Source organism: Marmota flaviventris, chromosome 17, assembly GCF_047511675.1.
Source record: "Marmota flaviventris isolate mMarFla1 chromosome 17, mMarFla1.hap1, whole genome shotgun sequence".
Lineage (NCBI taxonomy): Eukaryota > Metazoa > Chordata > Mammalia > Rodentia > Sciuridae > Marmota > Marmota flaviventris.
The window spans coordinates 13,894,916-13,911,664 of record NC_092514.1 but is presented as its reverse complement, the minus strand read 5'-3'; the positions used below and the strand labels follow the sequence as shown (position 1 = coordinate 13,911,664).

At 44.0% G+C, this 16,749-nt stretch overlaps 1 protein-coding gene across 3 annotated transcripts in view; it reads left to right on the top strand.

Moving 5' to 3' along the window:
• Positions 1-5,615: 5,615 nt before the first annotated feature.
• LOC114080716 (multidrug and toxin extrusion protein 1-like) overlaps positions 5,616-16,749 on the top strand; it is a 39,846-nt gene continuing 28,712 nt past the window's right edge. For all 3 annotated transcript variants that reach the window (XM_071603295.1, XM_027922315.2, XM_071603296.1), the window contains exons 1-4: positions 5,616-5,775; positions 13,627-13,728; positions 14,247-14,315; positions 16,253-16,401. In XM_071603295.1, the coding sequence (XP_071459396.1) occupies positions 5,641-5,775; positions 13,627-13,728; positions 14,247-14,315; positions 16,253-16,401 (455 nt within the window). In that variant the 5' untranslated portion in view covers positions 5,616-5,640. The remainder of the gene's footprint in view (positions 5,776-13,626; positions 13,729-14,246; positions 14,316-16,252; positions 16,402-16,749) is intronic.

Sequence of the window (16,749 nt, the reverse complement as noted above, 5' to 3'; positions counted from 1 at the left end):
GTTTTCTTATTGTTTAATTTTTTGAGTTCTTTGTATACTCTGGAGATTAGAGCTCTATCTGAAGTGTGAGGGGTAAATATTTGTTCCCAGGATGTAGGCTCCCTATTTACCTCTCATTAAAAACAGAAATCTTTATGACTGAATCTACGAGGTTATATATGACTTCACTAACCTGAGCTGAAAAAATAGAGTGAGTACATATTCAAAGAGGCTTGCCTGTGAGCACAGATTCTTCTATGTCTAATAAAATATGAGCCATTAATCCAAAATGTTTGTCCTAAATCCTGAATAAGTGTTAGCCAGAAATCCAACATCACGTGTCACTGTGATCAAGGGAAGTCTCTTCCAGGAATTGGTGATGCTTAAATCCTAGGAATCTAAACTGAACTTAAATTGACATACTAAATGAAAAGAAAACTGTGATCATATAAAAAAAACCTGATAAAATTCATTTCAAACATGAATTTTAAAATGTTTCTTAGTAAGAGTCACATATGAATGTAATAATGATGATTTATCAAATATCATCAGCAAAGTCAATCAATTACCCATCTAAGGGAGTAGGATATAGCTTGGGACAAGAGTATGATTAACTAGAAGACTTGGTTTTAAAATTTTTATTTTATTTTAATCTATTTACTTGTTTTGTAGAGACAAGGTCTTGCTAGATGGCCCAGGCTGAACTCCAACTCCTGGGATCTAGTCATCCTTCTGCTTCAGCCTCCCAAGTACCTAGGACTATAGGCAAATCCAGTTGACTTAGTATTTTAATGAAGTGCAGACTTTCTGAATAAATCTGCAGATACAATGTATTGTCAATCAACACCCCAATATTTTCCAAGTCAAATAGTCTTCTTTTTTTTTTTTTACAAACTTTTATGAATGAATCCTTTCTTTCTTCATTGATTTCAAAGGTTCTTCAACACAATTTAGATTCTAATTAGAAGTGAGGCCTGTGGATAAAATCTGTTTATTGGATGTGTATCATTCCTTTGTTCTAATTGTTCTACTCTTGTGCTAATTGCACATTGTTTTAAAAACAATTTATTACCCAATAGAGTTATTGTCCTCTTTATCACTTTCCTTTTTGAAGTTTTTTTCCTACTCCTACTTGTTTATACTCTTTGAATCATTGAATATACCCTCTTAGAATCATTTTATTAAATTTTAAAAGGATATGATAAATTGAAGTGGACTAAAACCCAATATATTAATTGAAAAGACTGGCTGTCTTCAAGAACATCATGCACTCCTAATTCAAGTCTTCTCGAAAATTTATAAATAAGTACCATGTACGTTTCTTCTTAAAATTATCTGAAGACCTTATTTTGGGTGTCTGCCTGTGTTGTGGCCTGATTCCACTCAGCTTTCATTCTTTCAATCCTAATGAAATGAAAATCTGAGAACACCAAACACAGAGACGGGTCACACAGTTTCACATGCATTTTATTTGCTCTTAAATGTAGTCCCCAGATGACATTCATAAGCTACAAGTACGCAGGGGATGAGGCTCAGTGGTTGAGAGCTTGCCCAGCATGTGTGAGGACTGGATTCTACCCCCAGCACTGCAACAAAACCAAATCAAACCAAACCAACCAACAAACAACAAAAATAGAAAAGAAGGGAGGGGAGGGAGTGAAAGAAAAGCTATAAGCATGGTTCTCAGCCCTCTGCAAGTAAAAACATGAAAGTGTTCCAAAAAACCCATTTCTATATTAATTTTACCTGCTGCCAAGAATAGGATTTTCTAGCTAATTTTTTTTTTAACTGTTTGTTCCAGCAATTGGAAGACGTTCTCTGGTTGTATTGAAAGAATAACTTTCAGGATTTGAATTGATACTGACACATTAATACTAACTAAAGCCCATATTTAATTTGAATTTCCTTAATTCTTATTAAAATCCTTTTTCTGTTTTAAGATTTCTTCTAAGATACCATCCTACATTTTATTATTTTATTTCTTTAGACTCCCTTTTGCTGCGACAGTTTTTCAAATGTCCTTGTTTTTGATGCCTTGACCAATTGAGGAATGCTGGTCACTTAAAAAAAAATTTTTTTTTAGATGGACACAATACCTTTATTTTATTTATTTATTTTTATGAGGTGCTGAGGATTGAACCCAGGGCCTCACATGTGCTAGATGAGCACTCTACCACTGAGCCACAACCCCAGTCCTGAATTCTGTTCATTTTGTAGGCTGTTTCTTAGTTGGGATTTGTCTGATATTTTTCTGTTGATTAGATTGGAGTTATGAATTTTGGGGAAGAAGACCATATAAGCCAAGTATTATTTTCTATATATCCTACCAAGAATACTGTACTTGGTTGATTATTGTCCCCTTCCCCCAATTTATCTCTATCTGGAACCTCAGAATGTGACTTTATTAGAAGTGGGTCTTTTCAGATGTAATCAAGTTAAGATGAGGTCATATGGATTAGGGTGGGCTCTTGATTCAATGACTGATGTCCTGCTGTGATGAGAAAACAGATGCAGAGACAAATACAGAAAAGATAGCACATCATGCCAGAGGCAGCAATTGGAATTATGCTGCTGCAAAATAAGGAATTGCAAGAGTTGCAGGCAAGCACCAGCCCCCCAGGGAAGCATGGAACAAACTCTCTCCCTGAGCCTCCAAGAAGGAGCCCAGTCTGCCAACTCCTTGATCTCAGATTTCTGGTCTCCAGAAGTGTGTGAGAATAAAATTCTGTTGATTCAAGCACTGTCTGTGGTGATTTGTTGCAGCAGCCCTAGGAAACTAAGCTGGGGACATGGTATTAATATTATGCATAACTGTTGATATTAACTTTGATCATCTGGCTGAAGTTATGTCTGTCAGTTTTCTCTGTTGTGAAGTTGCTATTTACTCCCTTTCCGTACCATACTCTTTGGAAGGAAGTCACTGTGTACAGCCCACATTTAAGGCTTGAGGGCCGGGAATTTTTGTTGTAAAAGAGATTCCCTTTAAAAATGTTTTTACATAAGTGTTATTGCCAACAAATAAAAGGCTGATAATATTTGTTTTTATAATATTTGTTGAAGAACTTGTAAGTAGCTTTATTAAACACCTTTGTTAATGTTGTTGGTGTTATTATTATTTATTTATTTATTTTGCCAGTGCTAGGGATTGATCCAAGAGTCTTGGCATGCTAAGCAAATGCCACTGAACTACATCCCCAATCTCCTTTATTAATTCTATTAGCCTTTTCCCCCCTATTGGGTGTCTTTGGATTGTCTGTAAGTAAGGCTTTTGCTTCTTCTTTTGCTATATTTATACATTACATTTCTGTTTCATGACTTATTACATTGGCCAGGATTTCCCAGAGATGATTTGTGTTAGTCAGCTTTCATCACTGTGATAAAATACCCGAGAAAAACCAATTTACAAAGGAAAAGACTTATTTTGGCTTATGATTTCATCCCATGAGTGGATGGCTTCATTGCTTTGGGCCTGGGGTGAGGTAGAACATCATGGTGGAAAGGCCTGGCTGAACAAAGCTATTCACCCTATGCTGGCTAGGAAGGAGAAGGAGGGTGGGGAGAGAGGACCAGGAACAAGTACTGTCTGCAAGGGCATGCCCCCAAGGACCCATTCCTTTCAACTAGGTCCCACCTCCCACAGTTTGTGTTACCTCCCAATATGTCCATTCAGCTATGAATGCCTCAATGGTTTAATCCATTGATGAGGTTAGATTCCTCACAATGCAATCACTTCCCACAAGTTCCTCCACTGCATGAGGGATCAAGCCCTCAATACATGAGTCTTTGGGGGGGCGGGTAATTCCAGATCCAAAATCTGATGCTATTGAACAATAGCAGTGGTTGTTTTGTGCAGAGGGTAGCAGGCAGCAGCAGAGGCTTGTGCAGCCATGGGCAAGATGAAGGCTCAGGATCTTCTCAGCAAGGAGGAAGAGGAGCTGTTGAAACAGCTGGATGACTTGAAGGCAGAATTGTCCCAGCTGCACATCCCCAAAGTGACAGGCAGCATTGAGTCCAAGCTCTCCAAGATGAGAGCAGTCCACAAACACATTGCTTATATTCTCTCCATCATTAACCAGACTCAGAAAGAAAACCTCAGGAAATTCTACAAGGGCAAGAAATTTAAACCCCAGGATCTACACCAAAAAGATGTGTGTCATGTGCCTCAGAGTCATGAAGCAGGAGGACCTGAAACTGAGAAGCAGCTGTGGAGGTACCTGGTCAAGGTCTGAGCACCACAGCAGTAATAAAATATAAAACCAGAAGAGCAAACAAAAATACAATAGCAGTGACCAAAGATCTAGTCTATATCCTAACATTTTTATCTATGAGGTCTCATAGCTTTTGGGAAACTTCTCTACTCCATGCAATTCTGGTGGGATGCTTAACTAGTTGTGAATAGCATTCAACCCTTTGGTACAGAGTTCAGTGCATGTTTCAGTTGCTGCCAAACATTAGATCCTATTTTCCTGGCCACAGCGATTGTTCCAGAAGTGGGTAAGAAATCTAAGCAGGGTTGATTAAGTTTTCTCCAAGTTTTGTGTTTGTTACTTTGGAGCTAGAAGAAAAGCAGGAAGGGTCTTACTTTCTGGCCCACAGGGTGGGTAAGTTAGGAATGTGGGCACTAGAGGCCACCATCACCTGCCGAGAAGGGAAAGGCACCGGTTCAGGAAGAAAGAAACTAAAGAGTGAATCACAGTTGGTGTGGAGAGCAAGGGAGAGGAAGAGAGGTGGCTAAAGGGAAAATACTACTGATCTTGTTTTTAAATCCCTGAATCCAAACTTTCTGGTTCCCTGAGCCAACATATTTCTGTTTTCCTAGTTTCACTGCTTAAGATGAATCACTTAGAACAGAAGGAATTTTGCCTGTTAACAGAAATCATCCTGGACTTGGTAGCTAAGGTTTGTTAGGCAGCGACTGAGTGCCAGGCTGGGATCACGTGGTACTGGATCAGGCCCTCCACCCACACGATCCCAATCATTTCTCCTAACTGGCAGGTACATATCATTTTGAGGAAACTGAGGTTCTACGAGGCAAGTTGCCTATGTTTTCTAAGGCAGCAGCCTCTCTTACTCCTACGTCTGCCAGATGGATAAGCATCTAAGACCAGCGAACTCAAACTGGAAAATGTCAACTTGCAGCTTTATCCTGATAGTTTCTAAGTTCCTTAAGAGAACTACTGGTGGTAGAAAAGAAGTATGTAGAATCCAAATGGGAAATGGTATGCGCTGAGAGCAAGCCGCACAGCAACCACCCAAAGCGCCCAACCCGGACAACTGGCTGTCCGCCAGCCCGATCTTCCACTCTACAAACTTCAGACTCTGAAACCCCCAGGAGAGACGCAGGGCCACAGCGAGTCCCAATGTCCGAGCCTCTGAGGATCTGCCCTCCCATCCCCGGAGCGCTTTCCGTTAGTTGGAGAGCTTTTCAAACTCGGATCTCCAAAAAGTGCCGGAGTTCACAGCCTTCCTAGGACTGGGGGCCTACGACCCCGGTTTTGGGGTGTAAGGTGCGGGTCCAAGGTCGCGGCTGGCTGGCCGCGCGCTCAGTAAGGCGCTGGGAGGGCTGGGGGCGGTGGTCAAGGGCGGGGACTGGAGTTGGGGCGGGCCCAGTGCGGTCCTGCGGCCAGTGTCGGCGCTCCCCGGCAGCACCGCGCCAGGAACATGGAGGCTCCCCTGGAACCCGCGCCCGAGCGGGTAGGCCCGGAGACCACCTCTGATCGCCGCGGGCTGCGCTGCCTGCTGTTTTCCGACTTCCGAGAGGAGCTGCGGGCCCTCCTGATCCTGGCGGGCCCCGCGGTGAGTCAGGTGGCCCCAGTTGCAGGCTAGTCCAGGCAGGTTGGGGGCCCCGTGACCCATGTTGCCGCGTAAGACTTGGGAGAGGTGGGGACCGAGGGAACTTGCCGCAGGAGGGGGAACGGGTGGGCGCTACCTTCCCAGGGTGCGGAGATCCGGGAGGGCGCCTGTGCGCCTCCGCGTCTCGGCGTGTGTCCTGGTTGCCAACTGCTCTGCACCGTCCCACTGGGCACAGCTGGCTCCTGGGCGAGCAGCAGGCACCGCAAGGCCGGCGGCTCCCGCCTCCTGCGTTAGTATCTCCTGGGAAGCGGGAACCTGTGCCCCTAAAGAAACTGTCATCCCCCCGCCCACCACCACCACTGGGTGCCTTCAGTGAGCGCGGATTTTCAGAGAACTAAGCAAAAGTTACTAGAACTTCAAAGTACCCAAAACTTGGCTTCTTTGCAACTAGCGGCTAAGTCCGTTAGTTCCGGTATCCAGATAATTATCCTGAGGCATGGAAGAGGAAGGCGAATTGTCCCTGTTGCATTTAGGCTTCTGAAAATATTTGGAAATCGGAATCAACCTCTGTAAAGGCATCCTGCACCAGCTTCCCTTCCCCACCAGTAATTGTGTTAAAAATAGAAAAAAGTTTTTAACATGGTTCTGTTTGGAGTTGAAGTTCTTATCTGTGGGTTTTTTTGGTTTGTTCGTTTGTTTTATTTTGCTTTTTGCTTACTCCTCTTTCTGCCTTGCCTTTTAAAGGTAATGTGTGTGCGCGCGCGTGTGTTTTAAATCTTAAGAACCACAAAACATGTAATCCTGTTCATGTTCTGCCAGTTCCAGTTGTGGGGTAGGATAGCCACTTCAATTAGACCAGAAGCTGTCAGTGTATGTTTATAGAGAATACACTTTTGATTAAGGCATAGACATTCTGCACCTGCTCTGGCTAAGATGGAAAGATGTGGCTTCCAGCAATGGTACTTGCCGTGGTTTGTGGGATATAGTGACAGCATTGTGGAGTGCAGGCAGTAAGAATCATGAGGAGGATAAAGCTATGAAATAAAAATCCACCCAGTGTGTAGGAGGCTGTGATGCTCCTGGTAGATAGGAAAGAACTCCTACTTTGGAATCTCCAGTCCTGGGCTTTACTTCCCTGTGTTGAGGGAATTAATGGTCCAGGTTACCTGCCCCTGGAAGGCCAATATTAGAGAGCTGAGAGTTGGTAGAATGGATTCAGGCTTACTCAAGGGCTGGCATTCTTGAGAAAATAGAGAAGCTATCCCCTCAAAGATCCATCTAGGAGTTCTCAGGGGTCACAAAGGGTTTTTATAGGGAGGAGAAAGGAGAAGCAGGGCAGAAAAGCTAGGTGCTGATCGGGGTCCTCTTCGTCTGTGTGCTCTTTTTTCTTTTTTGGAACATTGCAGCAGATTTCCAATCCTGGGGGCCAGTGAGCTGCTACCATTCTTTTCCTTTTGAATTTACATGCTCCCTGTTAGTTGATACATAGATCCAAACAGAAGGAGCACTACAAAGGTCATCAGATGTTCAGCGTTCTAGAATTCTAAAGAAATATTTAGAGAACGTGGTGGTGCAGGCCTGTAATCTGAGAGCCTGAGGCAGGAGGATGGCAAGTTTGAGGCAATTTAGCATGACTCTGTCTCAAAATAAAAAATACAGGGATACAGGGATGTAGCCTAGTGTTAGAGAGCCCTTGGCTTCAATCTCGGTACTGCAAGGGGGCAGGGGATGGGGATTTAGCAGTTAACATTGGTTAACATTGTAACCATCTAGGTGGGCTTTCTTTTCTCTAAAAGGATTATGGAGGGATAGAAGGGCAAAGGGAGGAGGAAATCAGGGCAACTTCAAAAGAGGATCCCTGTTACACCTGCTTCCATCTCTTCCAAAGTATGTTAGGAAATGGATTTGTGAATTTGAGCATTTCTAGTTTCCACTTATCCATCCATAAAGTGAGGATGAGCCCAGCCGGTTGGATTGGGCCACCCCCCTGTGTAAAAAATATGCACAGGATGGAAAAAAAGAAAAGTGAACTTTTTGCAGTTTGATCAAATTGGGGAGAAGCAGCTAGATTCCTTCTCCCTTCAGGTTCCATTAAAGCCCTTAAAATTTATAGAAACCAAAGCCAGGTAGTATACATACGTAGAATTAGTTGGCCTCAAGAGGGGGCAGAATGGGAGGAAAGGAAGGAAATACACATATGCAGATTTAGTTAGCCTGTGCTAGACAGGCCAGGGCAGGGGGCAGTCTCCATCCTCAGCTTCTTTGGCCACCCTGGTTAGGCCATGGGGAGGCAGACCCATGGCTTCCATTCTCATCATGAGGAAGTTGAACTCCATTCCAGAAGGCATCCCCCAAATTCAATCTGTTTCAATGCCCTGGGTGTAGGAGACATCCTTGGATCTCCAGGGATGAGCATTAGACTGATCTGAAGGGGGGCTCCCCTTTCTGTCTGTGTGCATGTACACCTATACATGTGCATGATTGTGTTTATTACAAATACAATACATACTCATTGCAGGGGGGGAAAAAAAACCCCAGGACCAACAGAAGAAAAATACTCTAAGATCACACTGTCAAGAGATAATTTGGGATTTCCCCTTCCAGTCTCTTGTGTACATGCCCATGAATGCTTTGCAAAAATGAGATTGGAGACCGCTGGTACCAGTATATGGATCCCGTCTTGAAGCCTCTCCATCTCTATTCCCATCTGCTGTTAAGTTTCCTATTTTCTAAGGGGCAAGGGATAGGAGATCAAAACCTTTTTCCCCTGTGGTCAATGTCCAATACTGTCTTCTCCAAGACTCTACCATAAAATAGGTAGAATGGCCAGTGTGTGGCACGCCTCTCTCTCTCTCTCTCTCTCTGTGTTTCCTCTTTCTTATTCACCATCTCCCTTCCAGACCTCTCATGTTTCCTGACACTTGGGAGCATTAGGATTCACCATGATACTCTCCTATTGATCTGAAGAGAGAATAATCCAGAAGGCCAAGGAGAGAGTGGGAGATGAGCAGGTTCACCTCTCAAAAGATGCTCTTCATTTTATCCTGCTGAAAAATTTAGGAATGCAGGTATTTGCCCAGGGATGGAAAGTGGTAGTCTGCAAATACCTAGCCTCAGGCCATTTCAACTATGCTCTCCTTTTGTGATTAGCATCTTCCAACCAAGATGAATTGTTAGAGTCCTCAAAAAATAACCCCAAAGATGGATTTCCCTGTGGGCATGGACTGTGATGTAAGAGAGGTAGGATGCCTAGGTCCAAACTTCTGGGAAAGAGCTCTGGAAACTTCTAGGGCTTCAGGGCAGAAGATACAGGGATAGCTCGGGCAGAGGGGTGACATCAGATGTAACTGGAGTCAAGACAAAAAAACAAAAAATTGCAGGCTGAAAGTGTGAATTGTCATGGGGGTATAGGGAAATACTTGACAGGGAGTGATTAGTGACATATGTCAGATTCAGCGGGGAAGGTTGCAAGGGACAGGAGACAATCCAGGCCAAAGGAGAGGAAAACCAGGAAGGGGAAGATGGTTCCTCTTCCAGACAGGTCAAAGGATGAGTGAAAGGATGTGGGGAAGTATTGAGTGTTGGTGGGAGCTAAACAGACAGAACCCCAGAGGGGCCCAGGACCTTCCCTCTCTCCTTTCCAGTTCCCCTTCCAACCCATCCTCCTGAAGACTTCTGGTTTTAGCACTCTGAATGGCCCTCAGAGAGATCTACTTCACGTTCCTACTCTCTCAGTGGACCACTATAGCTCCAAGCAGTGTTTCTAGCTCATGGTGCCCCAAATATTCCACATGGAGCTCTGAAATCCCTTTCAAATGCATATCTGAGCTCTGAGCCCCAGCTCAAACCCCTGAACTTGATCCTGTAAGTCCCTCTGAGCTCTGATCTCTATGGAACCCTCCTGCCTTAGCTTTTTCACTGTCTTCCATTGCCTTTCTCCTAGGAAGCCTCAGCACCCCCTCCCACTACCTACACTCGGTCCCTCTGCCTAAAAATTCTTCATTCAAATGTTAACTCATTGCCTCCAGGGACCTTTCCTGACTACTTGCTGTGTCCCTACAGCTCACCATGCAAATCCCACTTAGCTGAGTTCCTGCATCTGCAACATCTTTTCCTTTTCTACCATGGGTTCCATTGGGTAGGAATGAAGCAATGGTGTTTGGTTAATGCACACCCAGGCACTTTGAGTTCCAGAGACGTTTTCCTGAAAAGACATTCTGCATTCGGTCAGGTGACTTTGGACTGAAGCTTCCTCATGTATAAGGAGGCTGTCTGGGGTGACTTTGCAGATTCTTTTCTGTGCTGACCTTTTGCTCTAAGAGTGGACTTTCAGGCCCACTGGGAAGGGGTAAGAAAAGTCCTTCTGGGGGACTTGTACAGTTCACTGAGATTGAGCCCAGGGCCTGGAACATGCTAAGCACGAGGTCTGTAACTGAGCTACACACATTCAGCCCCTACTCTTCACAATTTCTATTGTCCATTTGGCTCCATCTGAGCCACTGCCAGTTCAGTTCACCGTTTTTCAGGCAGCATTGAGATATCTTAGGGCAACAAAACTTTGTCCAGGATTGGTGAATTCCCTGGCATAGCAACATGCTTTTTTTTTTCCCCCAAGAGTCTAGAACATTCTCGAAGTGTTATCCTTGAGCACCTATGTATAGGCTATATATGGGGGTAGGGTGGAGGATATGTTAAAATGCAGATTTGTCAGCCCCCCTTATCTCCTAAATCAGTTTGTCAAAATCAGCCAGAACACAAGCATTTTTATCACCTTGCTCCCTGGGTGACTTTTGTGTACATAAACCACATTCTGTGACTAGGAGTCACCCAAAGGGCTTGAAACCAGAATCTGAGGAGTAGTTAGTAAATCTAAGTTCCAGAACTCTGTCCCTCCTGGGACTGAGGCTCAGGATGGGCTGGCTGGGTTTGGCTGTCTGACCTGGGTAATGAGAACAGGGTTGTTACCATAACCCCAGCAAAATTGCAGCTGCCTTCACAAAGGAACAGTTTTAGCTGGCATTGACATTGAAGGTGTGTCTCACTGGATCAGTTGAACTGTGCTCAACTTTCTTTGACTTTTGTATAAGAGACATCTGAACTATTCCTACCCTTGGACTGGGCGCTCACCCTAAGAAAATGCCTCATCCCCACCCAGCTGAAAAGATGTTCGGAGCAGTATGGTTTATAATAGCAAAATCTCGGCTACACTCCAGAGGCCTGTTGATAGGCGAGAATGAGCCTTTTTCCACATGAAGACATTAAAAATAGCTTATGTGTCACCTGTAAGGAGGCAGGGAACGGTGCGGTGGAAACATGAAGTTCTGTGGGAAAGGAGAAAACAGAAAACATTCTGTGAACCTGACAGTTTACTATGGTTTCTGGGCACCCAACACCTCACGAACAGCCATCTGAAAAGATTGGGAAATGATTCTGGGTGACCTAAGACCTTTGAAGTTATCTGAATTCATAATTTAAAGAGCCACCAGCCGCCACTGAATGAAACCACAGAAAACATCTGTAAGGGAAATGACAACACCTAAATCATGTCACTATGTCCTGGCAAGAGGCTATGGAAATCCATTGGCTCAAGCTTTAGATTCTACAGAATCAGATTATTCACGTCTTTTCCTTTCTTTGTTCTGTGGTGCTGGAGATTGAATTTAGGACTTGTGCTAGGTAAGCCCCCTATCCCAGAGCCAAACCCTTGGTCCCCACTTCTTGGTCCCCATCAGCACTCCTCCATTTCCATTTCCCTCCTGTCTTATTTTGTCTCTCTTGTGCAATACCAAAGTCTTCCTTCTGCTCAGTAGAAAGAGGCCCTGTTGGAAATTAAATTCATATTTGATTTCTGGTGTAGTGAGAGAGGGTTTGGGAGCTGATGCAAGAAAGATATGTTCCTAAGACTTGGGTGCGCGTGCGCGCACGCGCGCGCACACACACACACACACACACAGTTAGAAGATGGCCATTCATATTTTGAAGGTCTGGCGAATCACTGGAGTTGGAAATGGTCTCTCTAGATGTGGTTTCTAGGGATGAAAGGAGAGTAGTCACCTTGTTACAGCTCTGGACCTGATCAGGTACTAATACAGCAATTTTGGGATGGCTAAAGGGCTGGCACAGTTTGTGTGGAGACCAGAAATAAAAGCTGTGTCACTGGAAGCCCTTGAAAGGCTATAAGAGGTAGCACTGGAGCTGAACCAACAGTGTCACCATCCCTGGCATCAGTTTTTGGAAGGGCTTCTGTGAGGCAGGCAAGCAAATCCTTAGATGCCTGTTCTCTTCTCCTAGGGAGGGGGTTCAAATGAACCTCCCTCTTGGAGAGACATAAGACATGAATAATCTGATACTGGACTGCTTGGGTCTAGCATGAACTGGTTTTAAATTAACCTCAAGATATAAGTGACCAAGCATTGTGCGATTCTTAATAGTCACTGGAATTTTGAGGAAGAATAGCTTAATAGTCCCGAAACTGAATTTGCTTTCATATCTGAGCCTTGTAGAATTACAGAATTATAGGTAGCTGGGTCTCAGTGGCATGTGCCCATGATCCCAGAGACTCAGGATGCTGAGGCAGGAGAATTGCAAGTTCAAGGCCAGCCTCAGCAACTTAGAGGGACTCTAAGCAACTTGGTGAGACCCTGTCTCAAAATAAAAATGAAAAACACAGGTAAAGTGCCTGTGGGTTCAATCCCCAGTGCAGAGAGAGAAAGAGAGAGAGAGAGAGAGAGAGGGAGAGAGAGGCATAGACATAGACATAGAGAGACAGAGACAGAGACAGAGACACTCGGGTGCAACCAGTATAGTGAATGATCTCACTCCTACCTTAGGCCCTGCTGATTGTGGAATGTCATGCTGACTGGAGTGAGTTCTTGCCATTGAAAGCTATATTCTCTTCAGGAGAATTCTCATTTAGGAATCTGGAATAACAAGGAACAAAGAGGTTATCCAAGAAAGCAACCTCTAAAAACTTCTGAAGAAATTTAATGTGATCTGTGCATGAGCAACTGAAGTGAAAAATAACACCAAAAAGACTGGGATGTTCTTAAAAATGTGATTCTGGGGGAATGGAAAGAGGATGTTGGTACAGGGGTGCTGTTGGATAGGAGGTAAACTTCTAACGTTTTATAGCACAGTAGGGTAACTACAGTTGACAACAATTAAATGCATATTTCAAAATGACTAGTGTAGAGAATTTTGAATGTTCCCAACACAAAGGAATGATAAGGGTTGAAGGTAATGGGTGCACCACTTACCCTGATCTAATCATTACATGGTAATGTAATACTATATTAAATATCATACTGTACCCCATAAGCATGTATCATTATTATGTGTCAATTAAAAACATTTTTTTTCTGGTACTTGGAATTGAACCCCAGGGCCTGCATGAGAATCATCTCAAGGGTTTGTCAAAACACAGGGTGCTGGGCCCTATCTAGGGGTGTGGGTAAATAATGCACCACTGAGCTACATCCCCAGCCCTTTTTTATTTCTTGTTTTGTGAAAGGATCTTGCTGAGTTATCCAGGTTGGCCTCATACTTGGAATCCTCCTGCCTCCGCCTTCCGAGTCACTAGTATCACAGGCATGTACTAGCAAGTTCGGCTTCAATTAAAATTTTTAGAAATAAAAAAAAAATTTAATGGGTTTTTGACCCAGTGATTGCAAATAAACATTTGGCTATTTCAAAAAGGCCCTCAGAAATCATACATTGGACTATGGAAGCTAGCAGTGGTTCTCTAAAAGTTGGGTGCCTTTACCTCCCACTGGAGCTGGTTGGGGGAGGGCACCAAGCCACCTTGGACTGTGATGGCTGGCATTCATCTCTCCTCCTCTTCCCCTCTGTTCCCAGTTCTTGGCCCAGCTGATGATGTTCCTGATCAGTTTCATAAGCTCTGTGTTTTGCGGCCATCTGGGCAAGCTGGAACTGGATGCAGTCACACTTGCAATTGCAGTACGTACAAGACTTCCTAGCAGAGGTTTATGAAAACCCTCAGTGTTCATTTTCTCCTGCTGCGATAACACATGACCACTTTTTGAGCATCCTGTCAGTCCGGAAGCTTCAGATTTTAGAGTATTGCAGATTGTGGATTTCTGGATTGTGGGGGGTGGGGGGGCTCAACCAACAGTTTTGAGCAAGGGACTGATCCAAAATGGCTAGTGCCCCATTCCGTTCCCATAAGAAGGGTTCATGACTCCCTGAAGTTAGAGAGCAAAATATCTAAGACTTAAAATACAAAAACACTGGGTAACGACCTCTGACCTAGATTTTTCATCCCTCTCTGATCTTGTGTGTATGTCCTTTAATCTGGCCCAATAGATTGGAGCAGGGGTTCTGGGGAGTTAACAAGGTGATTAGATTGGCTTGTTAATGCTGAAGGAGGAGCTTGGCTGGCTTTGATCATCAAGATAGAAAATTTACCTTTCTTTCCTCTTTAACAATGTCTGGTCTTATCCTTGGTTTATTTCCAGGTTATCAATGTCACTGGCATTTCAGTGGGACATGGCTTATCTTCTGCATGTGACACCCTCATCTCCCAGGTATGGAAGTGGTCACATTTTCTCAGTGCCCCCAACATCTTCTCTTAAATATAGATGGCAGAACCCCATCAGCAAGAAGGAGAGTCATGTGTGCCCACAGATGAGAAAATTTGCGACAGTAGATACCTGTGGCATTCTCACTCAATTGACTCCAGTTCTCCTTGCCTGCTCTGTTTGAAATGTGGCTGGGTTCCTTTCCACATTGTGAACTAGTGTTCACTGTATAACTACCTTATTTGTTTTGACCAAACAGTGAATATTTTGCAAAAGTCCCTTCTATCATGTACACGTTTGAGTTAATGGTCCTGTAGTTTTCAAACCTGGGCCTGCATCAGAATCACCTCAAGGGTTTGTCAAGACACAGGTTGCTGGGCCCTATCTAGGGGTGTAGGTTAATATTCACATTCTCTTTGGGAAAGAGGGAGGAGGTAGAGGGGAACGTTCTGACTCATATATAGATATTTTAAATTTATTGTGCTATTATGTCCCAATAAACCCATCAAATTGGAAACATTTGAAGTTGAAAATGCATTTAGCCTGCATTAAAAAATGACAAAATCATAGAATTTACAGGGAAATGGATGGCATTAGAGCAGATTATGCTAAGTGAAGCTAGCCAATCCCTAAAAAACAAATGCCAAATGTCTTCTTTGATATAAGGAGAGTAACTAAGAACAGAGTAGGGTCGAAGAGCATGAGAAGAAGATTATCATTAAACAGGGATGAGAGGTGGGAGGGAAAGGGAGAGAGAAGGGAAAAAGCATGGAAACGGAAGGAGACCCTCAGAGTTATACAAAAGTACATACAAGAGGAAGTGAGGGGAAAGGGAAAAATAATACAAGGGGGACAAACGAATGTCAGTAGAGGGGGCAGAGAGAGAAGAGGGGAGGGGAGGGGAGGGGAGGGGGGATAGTAGAGGATAGGAAAGGCAGCAGAATACAACAGACACTAGTATGGCAATATGTAAATCAATGGATGTGTAACTGATGTGATTCTGCAATCTGTATATGGGGTAAAAATGGGAGTTCATAACCCACTTGAATCAAATTGTGAAATATGATATATCAAGAACTATGTAATGTTTTGAACAGCCAACAATAAAAAATTAAAAAAAAAAAAAAAAAAAGAAAATGCATTTAGCACGCTAACCTACCAAATATCCTAGCTTATCCACACAACACACTGTATTCAGTTGTTTCCCCTCATGATTGTGGGGCTGACCGGGAGCTGTGGCCAGCGGCCACTGCCCAGCACCAAGAGAGAGGATCATACCTCATATTACAAACCTAGGGAAGGATCCAAAATCAAAATTCAAAGCATGGTTTCCACGGACTGACCCCATATCCCCTTTGTACCATCTTAAAGTTGAAAAATTAGATTGATCCATTCCTAAACTGAGGACCATGTGTATTTGTGTAAACATTCCCTCTGACTAATCTGAAGCTGCCACGGAGATGGCACTGAACATGAAACTGGAAGAGACGCGCACAACTTGGCTTCTGTAAGTCAGTAGGAACTGGCTCCTCATACCACTGGCCCTGACCCCAGAGTTTCCACTTTAGTAGGTCTGGAATGGAGCCCGAGAATTTGCATTTTTAACAAGTTTCCAGGTTATGCAACTCTGACTGCACATTAGAATCACACGGAGAGCTTTTAAACATTATTATTACTTGGTATCCTACCTTGGACCAGTTAAATCTAGAGTAACTTTAGTGGGATCCTGTCATCAGTTTAAAAATATCCCCCGGGGTGGTTCTCATGGGCAGTGACATTCTAAAATTACCCATTTTTCTCACCATGGTCACCTTATCCCTAAAGAATACGACAGAGTCTCTGCTGGCATGTTTGTTTATGAGGTATGATAGGAGGCTTTTCGGGGACAGCGAAGATGTGCCATTTCTGTGCTAATGGGTTTGTTTTGGATGTGCATACTCTAGACATACGGGAGCCAGAACTTGAAATATGTGGGGGTCATCCTACAGAGGGGCATGCTCATTCTGCTCCTCTGCTGCTTTCCCTGCTGGGCACTTTTCCTCAACACTCAGCACATCTTGCTGCTCTTCAGGCAGGACCCGGATGTGTCCAGGTAAGATGAGATATGTCGTGGTGGCATGGGCATCCTCCCCAGCAGAAGGACTATCTATCCAGGCAGGCTCACCCTCTGGGAATTACAAAAGGCAGGGACAAGGCTGAATATCAAGATGAGCATCCAGCCCTCCTTGGCTGACCCCTCCCACCTTAGTTCCTTCCACACCTGGCTTCTAAGATCTAGACCCCCTTCTCTCCTGGCGACTTCCAGGGTAAAGAGTTTTGATTGGAATTCGCTTTACAAACATCCTCCGTGAGGCATGGTAGTCAATGATCTGTGACTTGTGACTGAGGGTGGTATTAAAATCACCTGGGTACTTTAACCCTCAACCCAGGCATCTGGTCC